The sequence below is a fragment of the Bufo bufo genome, chromosome 6 (assembly GCF_905171765.1).
Source record: "Bufo bufo chromosome 6, aBufBuf1.1, whole genome shotgun sequence".
Classification (NCBI taxonomy): Eukaryota; Metazoa; Chordata; class Amphibia; order Anura; family Bufonidae; genus Bufo; species Bufo bufo.
The window spans coordinates 21,397,985-21,416,165 of NC_053394.1; the positions used below are offsets into that span (position 1 = coordinate 21,397,985).

The 18,181-nt window shown below is 43.7% G+C and overlaps 1 protein-coding gene across 1 annotated transcript in view; it reads right to left on the bottom strand.

Moving 5' to 3' along the window:
* Window positions 1-3,506: 3,506 nt before the first annotated feature.
* Window positions 3,507-18,181, bottom strand: part of LOC121003302 (ephrin type-B receptor 5-like) — a 69,715-nt gene continuing 55,040 nt past the window's right edge. Inside the window, exons 11-15 of the mRNA XM_040435031.1 lie at window positions 15,800-15,973; window positions 15,043-15,192; window positions 13,384-13,577; window positions 9,783-9,938; window positions 3,507-4,058 (exon numbers count right to left, since the gene is read on the bottom strand). Of these exons, the coding sequence (XP_040290965.1) occupies window positions 3,950-4,058; window positions 9,783-9,938; window positions 13,384-13,577; window positions 15,043-15,192; window positions 15,800-15,973 (783 nt within the window). The 3' untranslated portion in view covers window positions 3,507-3,949. The remainder of the gene's footprint in view (window positions 4,059-9,782; window positions 9,939-13,383; window positions 13,578-15,042; window positions 15,193-15,799; window positions 15,974-18,181) is intronic.

An 18,181-nucleotide genomic window follows, 5' to 3' on the forward strand; every position in this document is an offset into this window, starting at 1 on the left:
TTCTCTGCTATGGGACCTCTGTCCAATTGATATTGGTTAATTTTTATTTTTTTAATTTTTATTTTAATTCATTTCCCTATCCACATTTGTTTGCAGGGGATTTACCTACATGTTGCTGCCTTTTGCAGCCCTCTAGCTCTTTCCTGGGCTGTTTTACAGCCTTTTTAGTGCCCAAAAGTTTGGGTCCCAATTGACTTCAATGGGGTTCGGGTTCGGGACAAAGTTCGGGTCGGGTTCGGATCCCGAACATGAACATTTCCGGGAAGTTCGGCCGAACTTCTCGAACCCGAACATCCAGGTGTTCGCTCAACTCTAGTGGAAACCTATCACAAGCAGGAGGCAGTAGAGACAGGCTGAAGCTGCATCACATAGTAACACTGAGACTCTGCAGAGCGAGTTCAGAGACAGAAGTTTTATTAATGATCTATAACTGGCTACATTTACATAAAGCCCAAGAGCAGAGCAAGTGCAGTGTCATGGGTCTCCACCTCCCTCCCCCCAGCAGGGCCATATTTACAACAAGGCGCATAAGGGCACATGCCTAGGGTGTCAGGATGGAGGGGGAGAGGCATTTCACTGAGGAAACTAATGATTTATGTTGATTCTTTCATCTTAGTGCTGCTTCTAAGGTCTCCTTATCACAAACATTAAGCCGGCGCCTGTATCAGTACATATGGGGGTCCCCAGACTCCTCCACATGGCACTGCACAGAAAACCTGCAAAGGAAACCAGTTACAGCGGGGACTGTAAAACAGACTGGGGGTGAGTGGGACACCAGCAAGACCACTACAGAAATGTACAGCATCAGCGGAGGAGAAGATCCTGTTGGGACAAGGCTCCCGCCCCCTCCAGGGGCCCCACAACGTCTCCAACTTCCATGAAACCCAATGGCATCTCACACCTTGTAGCTGGAAAATGCACATCAGGCAGTATCTCACATGACACACTTAGGTACACTGGACTCAATTGATAGTATCTCACATGATAGGCTTAGATACTCTTGGCTCAGCAGACAGTATCACACACAATTGCCTTAGATACTCTTGGCTCAGCAAACAGTATCACAAGGGTAGACTTACAGCTCATCCGATAGTATCACACATAATAGGCTTAGATACATCCTCTTAGGAGGCAATATAGCTGGAATAATCTACAGTATAGACATAATGTAAAAACACGTAAATACTCTAACCTGTAAAAAGTTTGTGCTTTCCCCCCCCCCCCAGTGTTAGAACCTGCCGCCTGTGGAGCATTAGATGAATAGAGAAGACGCAGGTCTAATAACGCATCGTATCTAATACTTTATTAATCTGTACAATACACAACAAATCGCCGTCAGCTCCGGATTACAGGACAGCTTGACGAGTGGCGAATCCTCCAGGCGTCAATGAGGACAGAAGTCATATGTCATTATGTGATATACTGCCCTCTAGTGACCATTCACTGGAGCTGCACACATTCATTTTATAGATGAGGGCCAAGTCACTTAAGGGACCCTTAGGGCTGGACATCTCCTCAGACAAGATGCTAAGAATTATTTGTGGTGAACCGCTAAGAAAATGTTATAGATAATGGAGAAACACTAAATTAAAAAAGTACCTAAAAAGTTGCAAAAACTTTCAATATACTGTACGGTCATTATTAATATGTAGTTCTGTGGGCACAAACTTTATAATAGAAGTCACTTTGTAACAATACTATAAAACTAATCCTGTGACTCCTCCAACAGAATAGTGAGTGCAGCTCTGGATTATAATGCAGAATGTACTGTAACTCAGGATCAGTACAGTATAAGTAATGTAATGTATGTAGACAGTGACGTTGCCAACAGAATAGTGAGTGCAGCTCTGGAGTATAATATAGGATGTAACTCTGGATCAGTACAGGATAAGTAATGTATGTACACAGTGACTTTACCAGCAGAATAGTGAGTGCAGCTCTGGAGTATAATACAGGATATAACTCAGGATCAGTACAGGATAAGTAATGTATGTACACAGTGACTGCACCAGCAGAATAGTGAGTGCAGCTCTGCAGTATAATACAGGATGTAACTCAGGATCAGTACAGGATAAGTAATGTATGTACACAGTGACTCCACCAGCAGAATAGAGTGTATACACTCACCTAAAGAATTATTAGTGCCCCCATACTAATACGGTGTTGGACCCCCTTTTGCCTTAATTCTACGTGGCATTGATTCCACAAGGTGCTGATAGCATTCTTTAGAAATGTTGGCCCATATTGATAGGATAGCATCTTGCAGTTGATGGAGATTTGAGGGATGCACATCCAGGGCACGAAGCTCCCGTTCCACCACATCCCAAAGATGCTCTATTGGGTTGAGATCTGGTGACTGTGGGGCCATTTTAGTACAGTGAACTCATTGTCATGTTCAAGAAACCAATTTGAAATGATTTGAGCTTTGTGACATGGTGCATTATCCTGCTGGAAGTAGCCATCAGAGGATGGATACATGTTCTCATTCTGTTTACGCCAAATTCGGACTCTACCATTTGAATGTCTCAACAGAAATCCAGACTCATCAGACCAGGCAACATTTTTCCAGTCTTCAACAGTCCAATTTTGGTGAGCTCGTGCAAATTGTAGCCTCTTTTTCCTATTTGTAGCGGAGATGAGTGGTACCCGGTGGGTTCTTCTGCTGTTGTAGCCCATCCGCCTCAAGGTTGTGCGTGTTGTGGCTTCACAAATGTTTTGCTGCATACCTCGGTTGTAACGAGTGGTTATTTCAGCCAACGTTGCTCTTCTATCAGCTTCAATCAGTCGGCCTATTCTCCTCTGACCTCTAGCATCCACAAGGTATTTTTGCCCACAGGACTGCCGCATACTGGATGTTTTTACCTTTTCACACCATTCTTTGTAAACCCTAGAAATGGTTGTGCGTGAAAATCCCAGTAACTGAGCAGATTGTGAAATACTCCGACCGGCCCGTCTGGCACCAACAACCATGCCACGCTCAAAATTGCTTAAATCACCTTTCTTTCCCATTCTGACATTCAGTTTGGAGTTCAGGAGATTGTCTTGACCAGGACCACACCCCTAAATGCATTGAAGCAACTGCCGTGTGATTGGTTGACTAGATAATTGCATTAATGAGAAATAGAACAGGTGTTCCTAATAATACTTTAGGTGAGTGTAGCTCTGGAGTATCAGTGACTGCACCAGCAGAATAGTGAGTGCAGCTCTGGAGTATAATACAGGATGTAACTCAGGATCAGTACAGGATAAGTAATGTATGTACACAGTGACTCCAGCAGCAGAATAGTGAGTGCAGCTCTGGAGTATAATACAGGATGTAACTCAGGATCAGTACAGGATAAGTAATGTATGTACACAGTGACTGCACCAGCAGAATAGTGAGTGCAGCTCTGGAGTATAATACAGGATGTAACTCAGGATCAGTACAGGATAAGTAATGTATGTACACAGTGACTTCACCAGCAGAATAGTGAGTGCAGCTCTGGAGTATAATACAGGATAAGTAATGTATATATAAAATGATGACTTTGATTGATATGAACGTATTGTGAATGTAGCTTTCAAGAAAATATTCAAAGTAGTTTATATCCTTGAATGTATAATGAACGTTTTTGCATCTTTCTAAGATATTTTTTTGTGAATGGATCACCAATGTTTCCAGGTAGTCGGACATTTTTCCTAGCTCCCCATCTTCGTTGTGATGTCATTGTGGCCTTAACCCCTTCCTTCCTCCGCTGATCTATTCCCAAGACCCAGTCAGTCACTATCTCGTCCTGACCTCCTTGGTTGAGTGCAGCTTCTCTTGTATTGTTCTTCTGTCTTAGTAGAAAAGTTTGATTCCTTGAAGATATGCCCGTGAGCGTCACCGTCTCCTGACTGTACCCTGGAGTCACCCTTCATCCAGCATCTGTTTTTATTTTCCTATTGGTCTCGGAGGTCTGTCCGTTCCTCAGACTTCCACCGGCTCCAGTGGTTGTAGATGAGCCTTCAGGAGCTGTATACTGCTAAGAATCTTCTTCTGGTGACCAGAAAGTGTCACACCGATTAGCTGGATGTCTCTGGAAAGGAAAGAAAACAAGTCAGATACAATAACGGGGCCAGAAAGGCGGGAGCGTATTTAAAGGGCAAGTATTCTAAATGTCTAAAACCAGCTGATTGTAGGGTGTGACGCTCAATCAAATCCTCCAAAGTTACCAGCAACCGAAAATATCCTCCTGTCACGATGTTCTGCTGTGATATCTGTTATAGAGGAAGCTGGGTGACTACCAGCTAGGACACAGTTACAGGTCTGACAACTTTTCTAGAATCTCGAATACCTGGTTACTCCAGTGATACAATATGGTCTCACTACATACGCTGTAATTAGGAAAATGTGCTTATTGGGAGCATTGGGAAAATGGGGGTCTAGCCTTCTAATTGACTGTAATCCAACTTTTCCAGAAACAGAAAAGGCTTCAGCCTGACAGAGGAGCACATCTCAATAGCTTTTAGTATTATATTTTATATGATAATCTCTTGGTTTAGGTGCCCCTTCTGAGTTGCATTATGTCTTCTACTCCAATCACATCCAAAGCAACATTTAAATTTCTGCTGACTGATACTTGGAGTCAACTATGCTGACAGAAATAAGGGGATTTCCGGGACTGCTATATTTCTGACCTATCCTCGGGATAGATTATCAATATCTGATCGGTGGGGATCTGACTCCTGGCCTGGTGCCGAACAGCTGTATGAGGAGGCTGTGGCGATCCAGTGAGTGCTGCCGACTTCTCTTTTCTCACCAAGCATAGCGCCGTACATTGTATTGTGGCTGTGGTTGGTATTGCAGCCCAGGCCCCCTTACTTGAATGGGACTGGGCTACAACAGGGCCATGTGACCGATGAACGTGATGTCACTGACCTAGGAAGAGGCCGCAGCGCTGACGGAAGCACCTCCACCGATCAGATATTGATGACCTATCCTGAGAATACATTATCAATATTCTACTCCCGGGTAGAGTTGAGAGGACACCTGGATGTTCGGTTTCGACGGGTTCGGCCGAACTTCAGAAAAAAGTTCGAGTTCGGGACCCGAACTTGACCCCGAACCCCATTGAAGCCAATGGGGACCCGAGCACTAAAATGGCTGTAAAAATGTCATGGAAAGGGCTGGAGGGCTGCAAATGTCGTCAAAATGTGGTTAAGAGCGTGGCAAGTGCTCTGCAAACAAATGTGGATAGGGAAATGACTTAAAATAACATAAAATACGTCAAAATAAGAAATTATAATCGAGCTAGGAGGACGAGGTCCATATGGAGAAGGAGGTTGAGGAGGCGGTGAATGTGGCGGTGTAGGTGGAAGCGGCGGTGGAGGAGGAGGAGGCAGCCAACACTGGTTTTTGGTTTTAAATTTTATTTTAAAAAATTAGGGTACACCCCAAAACATTGGGAAATATAACCTGTGATAACCCCCTCCAGTCGTGCTAAACACACGTTCAGACAATACACTGGCTGCAGGGCAGGCCAGCACCTCCAAGGGGTAAAGGGCAAACTCAGGCCATGTGCCCAATTTGGAGACCCAGAAGTTGCAGGGGCTGACCCCTGTCAGTCAGTACGTGTCTCGCATGCTGATTTGGAAGGGGGTGAGGTGAAAGACTGATGGACATCGGCTGCAGGTGCCAACTCTGATCTTTCAGCAGGAGACTGGGTGGGAGACAAAGTGAAGGAACTGGATCCACTGTCAGCAACTCAATCTACTATCGCCTGTACTTGTTCAGGCCTCACCATTCGTAGAGCAGCATTAGGCCCGACCAAATACCGCTGCAGGTTCTGTCGCCTACTCGCACCTGAGGAAGGGGTTTCACTTGTGCGTGTAACTGCCACAGATCGACCACGTCCTCTCCCTGCAACAGGAGCTCCACCAGCAGCACCACGACCTGGGCCACATCCCTTATTTGACGCTCTCCTCATATTTTTTAAATTTAGGTTCTTGCCCTAAATGGGTGTTTAATGAATAGTAGAATAGAACGACAGTATGTACAGGGTGTATCTCACACGGTCTAAACCATTGTAGGCCTCAATTAAAGATTTCTTTGCACAAAATGGCTGTATTTTAAATCCCTGAATCAAACCCCTGTATGTAGAGGGTGTATCTCACAGGGCCTGAACCAGTGTAGGCCTAGATTAAATATTTCTTTGCCTAAAATGGCTGTATTTTAAATGCCTGATTCAAACCTCTGTATGTAGAGGGGATATCTCTCACAGTCTGAACCAGTGTAGGCCTGAAGTAAATATTTATTTGCCCAAAATGACTATTTCAAATGCCTGAATCAAACCCCTGTATGTAGAGGGGGTATCTCACAATGCTGGTGCACTGAGCATGCATAAAATGGCCACCGCCGCCCACCAAACTAACAGAATTATAAAAGTTTTTTTTTTTTGGTCAATGGCCTCAGAGCAGGGTAAAACGATTGTGCCCTGCACCCACACAACTATTTCTAGGTAGATCGCTGAGTTAGATTCTCTCCTATTCTCTCCCTGGAATCACAAGTCCAGCAGCATCCTCTCCCTACACTTGTAACAGCAGAGTGACGTCAAGCGCTACGTGACTCCAGCTTATATAGAGGCTGGGTCACATGTTGCTCTGGCCAATCACAGCCATGCCATTAGTAGGCATGGCTGTGATGGCTTCTAAGGTCAGACAGTTAACCGCTTGTTGATTGGCTGCTGTGCAGCCTTTCAAAAAGCGCCAAGAAAGAGCCGAACACCAAATCCAAACTTTTACGAAAAAGTTTGGGTTCGGGTCCGGGGTTCAAAAATCCTAAAGTTCGGTACGAACCCGAACTTTACAGTTCAGGTTCGCTCAACCCTACTCCCGGGAAACCCCTTTAAAGGGGTTATATTGGAATTACGGATAGGTCATCAATATCAGAACGGCAGGGGTCCAACTCCCAGGACCCCCACTGATCAGCTCTTATAAAAGGCTCTTCCAAGACCATTTGATGTCACCGTACATCGCTCACATGGTGTATTTGCGGTTAAGTCCCATTCAAGTCAATGGGGCTGAGCTGCAATACCAAGCACAGCCACTATACGATGTACGGGGCTGTGCCTAGTAAGCTGCTGGGAGCCTGCATCACTCCCCGCTCCCTGAAACAGCTCATCGACAGGGGTACCAGGACTTAGACCCCCGCTGATGTGATAAGGATGACCCATCCTGAGCATAGCCCATCATTATCTTTACCCTGATAACCCTCTTAACAGCTTACAGCTCAGATCCCATATGTATCTTCAGGTGGATTGGGAACTTAAAGTGGCCCTAGAAAAAAGCCTAAAAAAAAGTGACTCCATGTTGTAGGCAAGTCTAAATTGACAGAAGGTGGGGCAACAGAAGTAGGCGAGGCTTGCCATACCTTCCGTAGAGCAGCACAAGATACAACCCCAGAAGAACCAAATCCAACAGTGCAGCATAAAATACTGCCCTACCACCATACTGAGGACAGTGATGCAGTTGTTGGCCAGGTACAAAAGTACCTGATGCTCCTAGTCTCCTACCATTCGTTAATGCCAAGAGCATCAGACCATTATGTACCTGGCCAGCGGCTGCGAGGAGAGCTCAGACAGTCCCCTGGGCATTGTCTTACCGGGATATCTGCCACCGATTGCATTCTGAGAGATGTACTATTATCTACATTATCAGATGTGCAAATGACATGATTGATAGTTTATCAAAGAAGTACCTGGTCTGTATAGACCTTACACAATCATGATGTGGCAAATTAAAGAAGACCTGTTAGAAATATACATGATGTAATCTGTAGTGAAGTTAATTTTCTTACCATAGACAATATTTCCTATAGACCCCTCCACAAATGTGTATGGGGACTCATATAGGTCTCCAACACTAAATAGGAGGGTATAATGGGAAATTATAGTACATAAAGAAATAACGTATGAATGGGAGTGTACTACTATATGGTGCATATGGAAGAAAATGGTAATAATTTAAACATATATATATATATATATATATATATATATAAGTTTTTAGCCATAATATATTTACATATATTATTGTATATTTAGAACATATAATATATTATAATATATGTAAATAAAACATCAGTAGTAGTTTTCCACATATTATGCATTCATATTCATGCACATATATATACACATTTTTTACAATTACAAAAAAATATATAAAATATAATTTAGCCTCTATTTCTGAAAAGTTTCTGATGGGATTTGAACTCACAACCTTCTACATTACAGCCCAGAATGTTAAAGGGGTTGTCAGAGTTATTTTTTTGTTCTTTCTATGTTCCTAACTAGGCTAATGTAACAGCTTTCCAATTAACTCACTTTATCTCCAGTGGCTGGTTTCTCAGATTTCACTGAGGGTCACATGACCTGTGATGTCAGCTTCTCTCCCTGCTCTGATAATGTTAGTTTACAAGCCTGTAAACGAGATGTCACTGTGCTGGCCACGCCCCCCTTCACTGCCTCTCTCCTAGGATTCTTAACCCCTTCAGCTGCACACACTGGGTATCTGCAGCAGTGACAATTCTGGGCACAGGAGCTGAAGGACTAGAGAGAGCATTGCACAAGAAGGTAGGGGGAAGATCCTGTGTGTATTAGCAGTGTCATTATACAGCTGGGACTTGTAGTTCTACACTTACAACATGCTGCAGAGTCTCCCAGCAGGCAGACATGTCACTCAGGGCAGCTCTTGTATTCACTCCCTTAGCAGAGCAGGGGAGGGGCAGAGATTGTTTTTATTGCATGTAAACAGAGGGCCAGAAAAGAACCAGGGAAATGAGGAAATTATATATATATATATATATATATATATATACACACACACACACACACACTCACCTAAAGAATTATTAGGAACACCTGTTCTATTTCTCATTAATGCAATTATCTAGTCAACCAATCACATGGCAGTTGCTTCGATGCATTTAGGGGGGTGGTCCTGGTCAAGACAATCTCCTGAACTCCAAACTGAATGTCAGAATGGGAAAGAAAGGTGATTTAAGCAATTTTGAGCGTGGCATGGTTGTTGGTGCCAGACGGGCCGGTCTGAGTATTTCACAATCTGCTCAGTTACTGGGATTTTCACGCACAACAATTTCTAGGGTTTACAAAGAATGGTGTGAAAAGGGAAAAACATCCAGTATGCGGCAGTCCTGTGGGCAAAAATGCCTTGTGGATTCTAGAGGTCAGAGGAGAATGGGCCGACTGATTCAAGCTGATAGAAGAGCAACGTTGACTGAAATAACCACTCGTTACAACCGAGGTATGCAGCAAAGCATTTGTGAAGCCACAACACGCACAACCTTGAGGCGGATGGGCTACAACAGCAGAAGAACCCACCGGGTACCACTCATCTCCACTACAAATAGAAAAAAGACGCTACAATTTGCACAAGCTCACCAAAATTGGACTGTTGAAGACTGGAAAAATGTTGCCTGGTCTGATGAGTCTCGATTTCTGTTGAGACATTCAAATGGTAGAGTCCGAATTTGGCGTAAACAGAATGAGAACATGTATCCATCATGCCTTGTTACCACTCTGCAGGCTGGTGGTGGTGGTGTAATGGTGTGGGGGATGTTTTCTGCGCACACTTTAGGCCCCTTAGTGCCAATTAGTGCCAGAAACTTTTCAGAAATAGAGGCTAAATTAGATTTAAATACACTGACTCGAGCCGACACTACAACACTAATCCAGATACATCTTTAAAATGAAGTACTGTGACACAAGCAGAACCTTCATGGACCTGAAAATCTGATTTCTTACTCTGCGGTCAGTCGGGAGACGGCGTCCAGTGTTGTATACCCAGCCTTGTCGAAGTTTTCTTTGTATCGTTCCATCTTTATTGCTTCCAGCCATTCGTGAGGTGATGAGAGGGAAGGGAAGTCTGGGGGACAGTTACTGAGGAGCGACTGTGAAGGTCTGGGGGAGAAGAGAAGGTAAAACACCTCAGTTTTCCACATGAGCGGGAGGCTTTTCACTATAGAAGTTGCAGATTTTAGATTGAATAATTTACATGGAAGACGAATATCACAATGAATAAAACAAAACCTTCTGTTACTGTTGTGCCTGACGGGCCCTTATAGCAGCAGGCCATGGAAAACCAAAAATAGTCTTTACCTAAAATTATCACTGCCATCTAACTCCACAGTGCAGGAGCTGTGGTGCTTTATCCAGATCCCTTTGACGCAGCTTAGAGATTTCCATTTACTTTAAATGCCCCTTTGTTTAACATGTGACTTCACAACTTTTTGGACCTCATCAATAGTCCACGTTCCGAGATTCCATTGATGGCAGAAGATCCTTTTTGGATTAATTTCTAATCTAAAACTAGGACTGCTTTGTTCTTGTGCTAGGTGGAGGTCTCCAGGGTCAGATCTTCTCCCTAAAAACACACAGTGATGGCCAAAGGTATAAAGTATGTACTATAGCACTGGAGCCTCGGAGAAGAGGTGACTGCCACCTCTGCACCCCCTATTACTGTGCCCCTGGTGATATGGAGGCCAACCATGATTACTCCTCAGTGTTAAAATTGCAACATCAAGAAAGCCGTTATGAAAATCGAGGAAGTAGTAGATGTCACTAAGGTCTGCAGATGATGACATTTTCCTGCACCTAGCTCCAATCAGTGAGATGTGAGAGGGGCATTAAAAAGCCATATTTTTCCACTCATACTTGATGCCACATAAATTGAGATGCTTTGAATATTTTGTTTCTATTCTTTTATTATTAGCATATCATCGATCCTGTGATTTCTAGAATTCCACAAATTATCCTTCTTGGTGTAGCAATGCCATTGTTGAAGGCTTTATATTCCAAGAATCTCTTTTAGGACCACTCCACATGATCCACATTTAATAGTCTACATAATTGCACATGTGGCACCTCAAAGCTCATGATGAAGCCCTAGATTTAAAGGGGAAATTCATCCAAAAATGATCTTCAACAGTGATGGAGACTATTTAGCTTAGAAAATCATCTACTCCCTATCCTCATCTCTTGGCCAGATGGAGAGTAGTAACAAAGAGTGTTTCTGTTTCTGGAGGACCTGTCCTGTCGTGTCATTGATGTGAATAAGCACTGTGTAGTATGTCAAAGTGATGAAATAAATTACCTTTATCTAGTGCAGCGATTCTCAACCTCCAGCCCTCCAGCTGTTGTAAAACTACACCTCCTACCATGCCTTGCTGTAGACCGATGGCTGTAGGCTGTCCAGGCATGCTGGGAGTTGTAGTTTTGCAGCGGTTGGAGGGCCACTGGTTGGGCATCGCTGACTAGTGTTTCCTCTTAAAATCAAATGAATTTTATTAAATAACTGAATCAAAGTAAAATAAAAAAGTTATTAAAGATAAAAAGTAACCATTGTGGGATTATCAGTCCAAATAACGGGTTTCGGGAACTGCTTTTTTTAGATGCAGGACTGTCATAACGAGTTGCATGGCAAATGTATATACCCCTGTAAAGGTAACAGACAAGCAGAAAAGGTGTAATAAAGCCTTCCATTACAAGGGTAATATATCCGTCTATGACCACCCTACAGATAATAGCTTGATGAAAGTGCTCCCTAGCTGGGTGATCGCTCTATAGAAAGCATCTGACTCAAGTCTGGCTCCTATACATGGAACTACGATATGATTTGGCGTCCTGTTACATATATATACTGCATATATAGCTATAGGGAAATCAGCTGCTTTGGAGCCCGAACTCAGAAAGAGGCCAACCAGTAGGAGGACTAACAGATTCTATTGTCAGGGCCTCCTCAACAGTATTATACAATGATATAATATACAGTATATACACATGTAGGAAACTGATAGAGTGGCTGCCGGGCTTCATGTAAGGGAGCGGTCTAGACTAGCCACAAAAGTTGGGGTTGTTGGAGATACAACAACTTACAGCTTAGTCTATTGCTGGATTGACTGCAGTTCATAGTTATAACACTAGATGTCGCTGTTACTAATGCTCACTTGTAGTCTCTCCATGCATTTCTACGATGTGTTGTATTTTCCTGTACGTTGAGGCGAACTCACCGATTTCCTTTTCCTGTCTGTGCCATTGACTATGTAAGGTGACCTTCTGTTATTGCATGGATGTCCCAATAAACCCAGTTCATGTTACTCCACAACGTCTGATCTGAATGGACTCTGCTGCACACAGCAATCATACTCTGCAACAGGGGTTGCACATGAGGAGGGGGTTGCAAAAAAGTTTCTGGGTGAGGGGGGGGGGGCTCGTTCAAAAACCTGCTGTGGGGCCCAGTCATTTCTAGTTATGCCACTGTATATATACAGTATATGTCATTGTAATCCAACTGACCTGCCCTGTACAATGGATATTGAAAGTTCCTAACTATTGTTCACATAAAAATGTCACTTGTAACTTCTTATTTTTTTTTAATGGATGTGTATTTGCCATTAGCTCCACCCCCTTGTCGGCAGTCCTGGCGCATTTTCTGCTTGTTTGTTACTTGAAGGGGTATATATGTTTGCCATGCCACTCTCTCTGACAGTCCTGCATCTAAAGAAGAGGCAGAGCCTTAAACCCATTATTTGGATTTACAATGCCACAAACCATTGTTATGGTTACTTTTTAGGTTTATTGACTTTTATTTTACTTTATTTGAATTATTTTTTAATAAAAGTGACTTGATTTTAACAGAAAGCGCTGCATACATGTCATCTATTTCATCATTTTGACATTATTTTCCACCTCTGGACCATCAGGACGTGGTGGACCAAGCTTCTCCATTCATGCTGATCTCAGCATGAAGCAATTACATTAGTTGTGACTTATTAAAACTCCCCAAGGTGAGCATATCTGCAATCACAAATTGCCTTGTGTTTGTTGGGTTTGACCCTATGGTCTCGTGCTCCACACAATTCATTTTCTTCCACTCTCGAGCATATTTCTCCTGTAGTGGTGCTGCAGGGAAACTGAACACTTAGGCTCAGTTCACACCTGAGCGTTTTACAGCGCGTTCCTACGCGCTGTAAAACGCTCAACAAGGAGAAACCAATGCTTCCCTATGGGAATGGTTCTCACCTGGGCGTTTTACAGCGCGTACGATCGCGCTGTAAAACGCCCGACGCTCAAACAAGTACAGGAGCGTTTTTTTGGGCGCTTGTCGCGCGTTCCCGTACATAGACTTTCGGGAACGCGCGACACTGTGTGTACGCTTGTCTCTGTATGCGCGATTGTAAACGCCCGTACAATCGCGCATACAGAGCGCTCCTTTCAGAACGCTCAGGTGTGAACTGAGCCTAAGGCCAGATTTCCCCACATTCTACAGTTTTTGATCAACATATTATCCAGAAACCTTTATTATACAAAGTGGAGAACCACTTCTAGACAATAACGCTGTGCTCACCTGCTGCTTGAAACGCCCACTGTTTTCAAGGAAGTAGGATTTCTAATCATTCGGTCCAAGGAGCTGACAATTTGCTCAAATCGAGGCCTCTGAGAACGATCACGCTGCCAGCAGTCCAACATGAGGAGGTGAAGCATGGTGGGGCAGTCCGGGGGAGGGGGGAGGCGATACTCCTGCTCTATGGCATCTAATACCTGGTGAATAGAAAGCAAAAGTAGATAAATGTGCCGAGGAAGGCAAAGAGTGTCAGCCCCTAGTTCCTTAACCTTTATTCTCAGGGGATTTCTTGTTTAATGCATTTCTGTCTGGTCTTGGACTAGAGGGAATAATATTATAGAGGGCGGGGGGGGGGGGGGGGGAATGGGGGGCGCTGAGCTTGAGGATATAATCATTTTTCAGGATTTTCCAAATAGATTTGTAAATAATATCAGCATTCATAGACAAAGCCTCGGAGTCCTGCCTCCCTAACAACTCAGAGAAAGCATGTGAGTCCTGCTTCTCCTGATCACCCATAGAGAAAAGCCTGGGAGTCCTCTTTCCCCTGCTAACCATCACCAGCTATTGAGTCCTCCTTCACCTGCTTAACATAGAGAGGCCTGTGAGTCCTACTTCCCCTGCCCATTCAGAGAGAGAGCCTGTGTAAACAGTCATAGAGGAAACCTCAGAGTCCTGTTTCTCCTGCCAACACACAGATGATAGCTTCCCTTGTCTACAAACAGAGTTGTAAATCATTCTTAGTGGGCAGGAGAAGCAAGACTCACAGGCATTTCCTTTGAGTGGGCAGAGTAAGCGGGGCTCAAAGGCTTTGTCTATGAGTGGGCAGTATCGTAGGCGTTCTTTTTGAGTTCATAGAACATGCAGGACTCATAGGGCTTCTCTATGAGTGGCTGGAGAATGTGAGACTCCCCGGCATTCTCTATCAGAGGCTGTAAGATTGAGGACTCACAGGATTGAGTGGGTAAAGGATGCAGGACTCATAGACTTTCTCTATGGGTTGACAGGAGAAGCAGATATCACGGTCTTTCTTTTTGAGCTGGTGGAAGATGCAAGATTCACAAGCTTTCTCTATGGGTGTCTGGAGGATGCAAAAAACTCACAAGATTTCTCTATGCATGGGTGGTGGACGCAGGACTCACAGTCTTTCTCTATGAGTAGGTGGAGGATGTAGGGCTCAAATGATTGAGCAGAGGAAGCAGGACTCAAAGACTTTCTCTAGGAGTAGTAGGTAAAGAAAAGATGGATTGACAGACTTGCTCTATGAGTCCTGGCAGTATACAAGCAACATTACAGGTAAAAATACCAAATCAAACCATATAAATCTACTCTATGTACAGTACCCTTGAGCTCACCGTATCCTCATCTATCTTGTTCTACCATTAGATGGAGCAGTGGATGGGTTTCCAAATCCTGCATGTAGTCTGAACCCCCAGTCATACTCCTTACCTGTTGCTAACCTATTGATAGCAAGAAGTAGAGGACAAAAGTTCAGATAACTGCAGTATCAGACTACACGCAGGATTTGTTGTTGTCTGTAACCATGGAAACATCTGCATATTACTGACACAATGTTACAAATAAAAAAAAACACATATTATAACAACAATTATTATATAATAACAATATATTGCTTGTAAAGAGCACAAGAATTATGGTGTTCACTTCTTGATTGGTCATGTCCCAGTAGGGTCGCTCCCCATAGGAGGTGACTTCCCACATGACAATTCCATAGCTCCACACATCACTGGCACTAGATAACTTGTGTTGCTGATGAGCTTCTGGTGCCATCCATCGTAGAAACTGTCTTCCGACCTGGAGGACAATGGCGGATATTCAATGACACTCAACAAAAAATTATTTAACCATATTATTGTAATTAATTAGAAGGGGATCCCATATCCCTTTTGTAATGGGTTAAGTAGACCATCCCAGGGATCCTGCTCTCATCTAAGTGAGAGGGAAACTTCCATATGTTTATGCCATTGTGGCATCTACGAGAGATTATGAGGAAGCACTGGGACCTCCTGTACTTGGATGAAGGGTATATGACAAAAAGGATACCCACTTTTCCATTTTTGACTATTTTTAAAGAGCACTAACAACCATTTATTAAAAAAAAAAAAAAAAAATGGTGGAGAATCTGGTTTATGCCATCCCTGTGATATGCAGGGTTGGTTGCAGGAGGTGTCAAACTGGGCAATTGCCCCAGGCCCCAATTTCCTAAAAGGCAGTGGACCAGGAAGAAATATGAGACTGTATGGCGGTATTATGTATACTGTATATGGACTATATATGCAGTGTAATGTGGAAATAGTATGCAACTTATGAAAAAAAACTGTCTATTTTGCCCAGGACCCCAATATCTATAAAACTAGCCCTGTCCCGATTAGATGGCATAACAGTACTACCGTCTTACCACGTCTAAAGGCCCACGTAGTCCTGACACCTTGCACACTAACTGTCCATTCACCAAGATACTGCGAGCTGCAAGATTTTTGTGGATGAAACTTCTGTCTGACAGATATCGCATGCCAGATGCCACGCCACGGAGCATTGAGACCATCTGTAGGGCGGACAGATTACCCTCACACTGCTGAGATACAAGAAGAAGGAGACACTCAAGTCATCGGGCAATTAAAGGAGGAATATACACTGTATCTACTAGGGAAGTAAGCGGAAGCGGCCAGTGTTAGATATTACTGGGGATGTAATCCATTTGAGTTCCATCAATTGGCCAAGCAGGTCACAATCTGCTCTCCACTAGTGATGAGCGGCAGGGGCAATATTCGAATTTGCGATATTTTGCGAATATTTGGGCAAATATTTGTCATATATTCGCGAATACGAGAATTCTCGATTATTTTCTTGATTGCAAAAATCGCCAATGTAATATGCGCGTATTGCGCCCGCAATACGGGCTTGGGTCACTGTTGCTACATTTTTCAAGCTGCTAGAAGTTTCCTGAGACTGGAGAAAATGGTTGGCACGGCAGAACATTAGAATAGCTTTATATGCAGATAGAGTGCTCCAATATACAGTGAGGGTCCGCAAAACACGGACAGCCACAATTTGCGGACCGCACATTGCCGGCACTATTGTTCTATTTTTTTCAGGATCGGAATTGCCGACCCGGAAGTGTGGGTCCGCAATTCCGGATCAGGGCCGCACCTTGTGCGGCCCCATAGAAATGTATGGGTCCGCAATTCCGTTCCGCAAAATGCGGAATGGAATTGCGGATGTGTGAATGGAGCCTGAGGAACAGAGGTGTTTGAACACCCTGCATTTTTGCAAGTTCTCCCACTTAGAAATCATGGAGGGGTCTGAAATTTACATTGTAGGTGCATTCCCAGTCTGAGAGACAGAATTGAAAAAAACAATCACATTTGTATGATATTTAAAGAATTTTTTTGTCTTGCACTGCTGAACATAAGTATTTGAACACCTGAGAAACACCAAGTATTCTGGCTCTCAAAGACCTGTTAATGTGCCTTTAAAAAGTCCACCTCTACTCCACTCATTAATCTAACTTAGCAGCACCTGTCTGAGCTCTTTAAAGACACCTGTCCACCCCACAGTCAGTCAGACGCCAACTACTACCATGGGCAAGACCAGAGAGCTGTCAAAAGACACCAGAGACACAATTGTGGACCTCCACAAGGCTGGAAAGGGCTACGGGACAATTGCCAAGCAGCTTGGTGAAAATAGATCAACTGTTGGAGCAATTGTTAGAAAATGGAAGAGGCTAAAGATGACTGTCAGTCTCCCTCGGACTGGGGCTCCATGCAAGATCTCACCTCGTGGGGTATCACTGATGATAAGAAAGGTGAGGAATCAGCCCAGAACTTTGGTCTAAACTTCACTCGTCGTGTTTGGAGGAAAAAGAAGGATGAGTTGCATCCCAATAACACCATACCTACTGTGAAGCATGGGGGTGGTAACATCATGCTTTGGGGGTGCTTTTCTGCGAAGGGGACAGGACGACTGCACTGTATTAAGGAGAGGATGAATGAGGCCATTTAATGTAAGATTTTGAGCAACAACCTCCTTCCCTCAGTCAGAGCATTGAACATGGGTCGTGGCTGGGTCTTTCCGAAGCACACAGCCAGGATAACCAAAGAGTGGCTCCGTAAGAAGCATATCAAGGTTCTGGAGTGGCCTAGCCAGTCTCCAGACCTAAATCCAATAGAACATCTTTGGAGGGAGCTGAAACTCTGCGTTGCTCAGCGACAGCCCCGAAACCTGACAGATGTAGAGGAGATCTGTGTGGAGGAGTGGAACACAACCCCTGCTGCAGTGTGTGCAAACCTGGTCAAGAACTGCAGGAAACGTTTGACCTCTGTAATTCCAAACAAAGGCTTCTGTACCAAATATTAACACTGATTTTCTCAGGTGTTCAAATACTTCAGTTCAGCAGTGCAAGATAAATACATTCTTTACAAATCATACAATGTGATTTCCTGAATTTGTTTTTTAAATTCTGTCTCCCAGAGTGGGAATGCACCTAGAATGTGAATGTCAGACCCCTCCATGATTTCTAAGTGGGAGAAAATTGCAGGGTGTTCAAATACTTCTGTTTCTCATTATATTCGGCAATTCATGATGCGCATATTTTGGCGCAATACGTGCAACTTCACATTTTAGCAGGTCTGACTACATATTACTGATTGGTGCACTAAATATTGTTGTGAACTTGTGACGTCACAGCACTATGTCTGTAGCATATATGTATGGACACTAATCCCTATCACACTACCTAACACCCTGCACTGGAACCTATCAGCTCCACTATATCAGGATATAA